The sequence below is a fragment of the Piliocolobus tephrosceles genome, chromosome 8, assembly GCF_002776525.5.
Source record: "Piliocolobus tephrosceles isolate RC106 chromosome 8, ASM277652v3, whole genome shotgun sequence".
Lineage (NCBI taxonomy): Eukaryota > Metazoa > Chordata > Mammalia > Primates > Cercopithecidae > Piliocolobus > Piliocolobus tephrosceles.
In genome coordinates, this window is record NC_045441.1 from 109,081,888 (window position 1) to 109,087,777 (window position 5,890).

Genomic DNA, 5,890 nt, shown 5'->3' on the forward strand with positions numbered 1-5,890 from the left:
TCTGAGCAACCTGCACCTCAAGCCTAGTTCTCATTGTTTTGCTTTTGGCAAATTTTTACTAAGTGCCCTTCCTCCCCAAACACACGTATACGTCTGCCAGACCCTAAAGCCCTTTATGAACATGCAAACTCCTCCCTTCTGAAAACCTTTGCGTGAGTAGTCAGCAGGCTAATTCATCCATTGCAATGTGGCTTTGTGCTAGGGTTCTGTTTCGGTGCTGCCTACAAGATAATCACAGATGTGACTGCATCTTAGCGGTTCCTGAATCTTTCAAGAGGTCTGGTTCAAAGGAAAATTAAAAGGTGGAGGCCGGGCGCGGTGCCTCAGGCCTGCAATCCCAGTACTTTGGGAGGTCAAGGAGGGCCGATCACCTGAGGTCAGGAGTTCGAGACCAGCCTGACCAATATGGAGAACTCCCGTCTCTACTAAAAATACAAAATTAGCCGAGCCTGGTAATCCCAGCTGCCTGTAATCCCAGCTACTTGGGAGGCTGAAGCGGGAGAATCGCTTGAACCCGGGAGGCGGAAGTTGCGATGAGCCGAGATCGCGCCATTGCACTCCAGCCTGGGCAACAAGAGCGAAACACCGACACACACACACACACACACACACACACACACACACACACACACACGGTGTAGTTTAGGAAGTAAAAAAAAGTAGATCTCCCCTCACCCTTCAGGGCTGAAGGCACAAACACACACACACACACGGTGTAGTTTAGGAAGTAAAAAAAAGTAGATCTCCCCTCACCCTTCAGGGCTGAAGGCACAAACTCTAGGGCCAGGGCGCCAACTTCACATGCACTTACAGGTCACCTAGCACTCAGGTACTTTGTGGCTCCTTACCTCTCAGTACAGCAGCAACAACGTTGATTGGAAGTTTATCACTGTGTGTTACGGCCATGGGCCATGTGTGTTAGAATTTTACGTGAAATTAACATTTAATTCTCACGGACACCTCTGAAGCAGGTGCCACAGCTCCCATTTTGCAAAGGAGGCAGCTGAGGTTCCCTGGGGCTCAGTACCAGCACCGTGGGCCGAAGCACGCAGGGCAAACACAGCCGGAGGTGAGCACATACCTGCTTCTGCACCGCGCGCTCCTAACCACAAGGCTCCCTCCCTCCAGGAAGGCCTTTGTCATCCCTGGGACGACCTGCCAGCTCTGAGGCATGACAGTACGGGCGCCTAGCAGGGTGACCAGGAGGCCCTCCTCGTCCCAGCTGCTGACGTCGCCGACCACGGCAGGGCCGGGGCTGTGACTCGTGAGGAAGGTTCCCAGCGCCCCGGCCGGGGAGGCGGGCGGGGAGGGGCGGGGCGCCGGGGCGGGGCTCGGGACGGCAGGGCTGGGGGCTGGAGCCCGCAGCGGGAAGCGGCCGCTGCCCGGGCCGCGCTGGGCGAGGCGAGGCGAGGCGAGGCGGGGCGGGGCCGGGCGCTACGGGAAGGGGAGGCCGCGCGGACCCGGAGCCTCACCGCGCCAGCCGGGCTGCAGCGGCTGCGCAACAAGGCTGCGATGGGACTGGAGACGGAGAAGGCGGACGTGCAGCTCTTCATGGACGACGACTCTTACAGCCACCACAGCGGCCTCGAGTACGCCGACCCCGAGAAGTTCGCGGACTCGGGCCAGGACCGGGATCCCCACCGGCTCAACTCGCATCTCAAGGTGAAGCCCGGGGCGGGGGGCCCAAGTCCCCGCTGAGGCCGGGAGGTGCGGGCGCCCCTCAGCCCCGCCCCACCCGGTCCCACCCTCGCCACCGGGTCGGCCCTGCAGGGTCTGAGACCCGCACCCTCCCCCGGTCCCACCCGCCACCGGGCCGCCTGCGTAGCCAGGAATTCTTAGCCAGGTTCCTGTGCGCCCACCGTGACCCTAAGAGAAGAGGGGGACGCCCTGGCACGCCCTTCCCTCCTGCTTCCCCCGCCCAGAGCGCTCCTGGTTCCCAGGGCGGCAGGTTGGCTGACGGTTCCGGGTCCCTGCGTCCTGTCTCCGCAGCTGGGCTTCGAGGATGTGATCGCAGAGCCGGTGACTACGCACTCCTTTGACAAAGTGTGGATCTGCAGCCATGCCCTCTTTGAAATCAGCAAATACGTAATGTACAAGTTCCTGACGGTGTTCCTGGCCATTCCCCTGGCCTTCATTGCGGGAATTCTCTTTGCCGCCCTCAGCTGTCTGCACATCTGGTGAGACGGGGCACACCGGGTGGACCAGCTTTCTGAAACATGGGCATATTCTGCGCCACCTGCCCCTGCTCTCCCCATATCCCAGGCCGGCGGCAGGAGGAGGAACGCGCATCAGTTCCCAAGCAGTAGGAAGAACTGGAAGGCCTTGAAAGGCCGTGCGCTTCCTTTAGAATAACAGTTTGGGCTTGGAGTTTCAACAGGAGAAACAATGTCGGGCTTTCCTGGGGTGTGATTTTCCTTGCATACATAAGGCTGGGCTGAGTGTGGAGGCGGGTACCTGGAAGCCATACTTCTTGCCACAGGCTGCTTTCAGGGCCCTGTTGTGACTCGTGCCTGCGGTTCTAGGCAGGGCTCTTATTTCTTTCATTACCTTTTATTCAGTCACTACCTGTGCCTGGGGTAAAACAAAAGTAATCTCTGAGCAGAATGCCGCTGACAGTAGAATTGGACGAGGATATCAGACCTGGTTGAGCAGTGGTGTGGAGGGGCTGCTTCAACTTTGCCCCTGGCAGATGGCAAGGATGGGACCCAGAGGAAAGGGAGGTGTGTGCAGTTAAGGCGAGGGTCCCCCAGTACAAACGAATGAAAACTCCAGCTACGAGATAATGAATGAGGCCTCCAAATTACTTTTTCACTGATGAAACACAAATGGAAGTGGCATCTAGTTAAAGGGGAAAGAAATATGGAAGCCCCCTGGATATTGATAGGATGTTTTGAGTAACTCTATTCATACTCAAAATGTGTCCTAAACTGTAGAGAACATTCTTAAGCATCTTTTAAGTTTTTTAAGGAAAATGTCATATTTTACCAATAAATATTGTTGTGTTAGAAAATACCCACTTTAATCTGAGAGGAAGAGTATTCCGATCATCCCCAGTATCACGACAGTTGTCATGCTAGTGCTTCAGGTTAGTCCTCGTGAAAAGTAAAACCTAAGGTACTTCCGTGTCTTTCTTACACTTTATACGATATTGCCATACCCTGATCTATGCTCAGCGTTCATTGTTAGAAGTTACCAAATTATTCTTTATTCCTCTATACCACCTGAATCTTAATTTCTTTTCTTTTTTTTTTTTTTTTTTGAGACAGAGTCTTGCTCTGTAGCCCAGGCTGGAGTGCAGTGGCCGGATCTCAGATCTCAGCTCACTGCAAGCTCCGCCTCCCGGGTTTACGCCATTCTCCTGCCTCAGCCTCCCGAGTAGCTGGGACTACAGGCGCCCGCCACCTCGCCCGGCTAGTTTTTTGTATTTTTTAGTAGAGACGGGGTTTCACCGTGTTAGCCAGGATGGTCTCGATCTCCTGACCTCGTGATCCGCCCGTCTCGGCCTCCCAAAGTGCTGGGATTACAGGCTTGAGCCACTGCGCCCGGCCCTGAATCTTAATTTCTTTAGTCAGTTAGCTAGCTAGTTAGTTCAACAAACTAAATTGATTGAGTGCGTAGTTTGTGCTGGACACTGGGCCAAGATGAATGAGAGATAGGGTCTGCCTTCAGCTTACTCATGGCCTATCAGGGCAGCTGGCTAGGTACAGAAAGCATGCTGAGAAAACACCGTCAACTGACAAAGAGGGAAGAACAGACAAGGCTTTGAAGAGGGAAGGGAGTCAAAAAGTTTTAAAGGATAAATGAAAATTCACCAAATAAGTAAAGGATAGACAAAGAATGCCAATTTAATTTTATCACTGAAGGTTGTAAACAATTAAACTATGTTGAAGGTGCCAAGATTGCCAGAGAAATGAAAATGTTTGCCTTTGTACATGATCAGCTTTGTGGAGATCAAATGGATAGTTATATTCTGACATTGGCACATGAATTTTTTTTAAGAATGCCTAAGTTGGCGCATAAGATTTGGGATTCCTAATTAACTAAAACTAATCATCTAACCTCTATGTCAGTTTTCTCACTTTCAAAACTGTGAAAAACTGAGTGACCACATAGCATATTGTGAAACGCTGGCTACGAAGCTCTTTGGAAATGTAAAGTACCATATTTATAGTCAACAAAGCTAGACTTCCCAAAGCTTTTGTGAAATAATTAAAAAAAAAAAAGAAGTTTCTCATTTACTAAATGGTGGAAAAATATAAGTAAAACTACGATTAACCAAGCAATGCCTCCTTCCAGCGGGCTCTTCTGAGAATGGGAGGTGTTTTTGTATAGTACTTCAATTGGTGAATCATCAATGCACCATTTTTTAGCCACATAAAAGGTATTTAACTTCAGCTTGTTTTTTTAATTATATTTATGTGAGGCATTAATATTTAACTGTCAGATGTTTGTCACTGGGCAGCTGTGATTGCAAGTAGAGGAATAATTTCAAACAAGAATGCTTAAAAGTTAGCTTATGCCTTGATAAAATAGGTTTATCATTAATAGATTGCATTTCCATGATGTGATAAGACCAGATCAAGGACAGACCTTACAGAATTGCAAACCCATTTGGGCAAACTTTTTTTTGGTTTTCTTTTCATCTATTTTTTTAAAGCAGGGGCTTGTGTATTGTTTTTACGAAAAAGTTAGTGGTGATCTAAGGTATGAAAATATGCAGTAATGGAACTTTGAACCATGTCACAATATTAAAACAGGTCGGATTTTAGATCCTTTAAATGAACAAACAACAACAATAAAACACAGAAGTCTGGTGGTATTGGATCCTAGACTGGAAGTACAGGTCATTAGGAACCAGTGAATTAGCTGGATTCCATACTACAGTCAGACAGAGATAACTGCTGTTTGTTAAACACAGGTTATTGATCATAAGTGAATCATAACCAAACAAATGTGGCTGGAGCACCCATATCCCTTATTTTTGCTGGGATGCAAAGCAAACAAATGTCCAACTGATGGAAATGCAATAGTAGCAATCTCATTCCTAGAAGACAGTTTTCGTACAGTAAATTGCTATGATTGCAATCTGCATGACACTACAATTACTACAACACTAAATAAAAGTTTCTATCCTATGGCCTTATTATCCAAGGGAGGAATATATAACCTTATAGATTATAACATTTACTTAAGAAGTGTTTGGTCACATTGAGCCTCAACCAAATTTTGGGTCAATCAGAACTGTCTGTAGTTTCAGAAGCTAAACTATTTGTGATGTTGAGAACACAACTTAAGTTTGATATCAGAGGATCATTAGATTCTCTGCTCCAAAATCAGGGAACACAAGTAAACAAAAATAAAATCGAAATGAGTTAACAACGCCCTATAAACTGAACTCCTCGAATGTGGGTAACTGCTTTGCTGAAACAAGAAGATTCACTTTTGACATGTGCTAAATTCCCTTTTAGGACACAAAGATCTAAGGAGTCATGGAGATAGAAAATTTATTAGCCTAAGGAAGAATAGAAAGGACATTGTATTCTGGCCGGGAGCAGTGACTCTTGCCTGTAATCCCAGCACTTTGGGAGGCCAAGCTGGGCAGATCACTTGAGGTCAGGAGTTCAAGACCAGCCTGGCCAACATGGTGAAATTCTGTCTCTACTAAAAATACAAAAATTAGGCAAGCATAGTAGCAGTGCCCATGATCCCAGCTACTCAGGGAGGCTGAGGCAGGAGAATCACTTGAACACGGGAGGCGGAGGTTGCGGTGAGCCAAGATCACATCACTGCACTCCAGCCTGGGCGACAGAGTGAGAGAAAGAAAGAAAGAGAAAGAGAGAAAGGGAGAGAGAAAGAGAGGGAGGGAGGAAGGAAAGAAGGAAGGAAGGAA

The 5,890-nt window shown here is 48.5% G+C and overlaps 1 protein-coding gene across 2 annotated transcripts in view; it reads left to right on the plus strand.

Annotated features, from left to right (window-relative positions):
* Positions 1–1,332: 1,332 nt before the first annotated feature.
* Positions 1,333–5,890, plus strand: part of CAV2 (caveolin 2) — a 7,801-nt gene continuing 3,243 nt past the window's right edge. Inside the window, exons 1-2 of one of the 2 annotated variants that reach the window (XM_023228229.2) lie at positions 1,333–1,662; positions 1,990–2,177. In XM_023228229.2, the coding sequence (XP_023083997.1) occupies positions 1,513–1,662; positions 1,990–2,177 (338 nt within the window). In that variant the 5' untranslated portion in view covers positions 1,333–1,512. The remainder of the gene's footprint in view (positions 1,663–1,989; positions 2,178–5,890) is intronic. The other variant, XM_023228230.1, reaches the window with a different exon arrangement.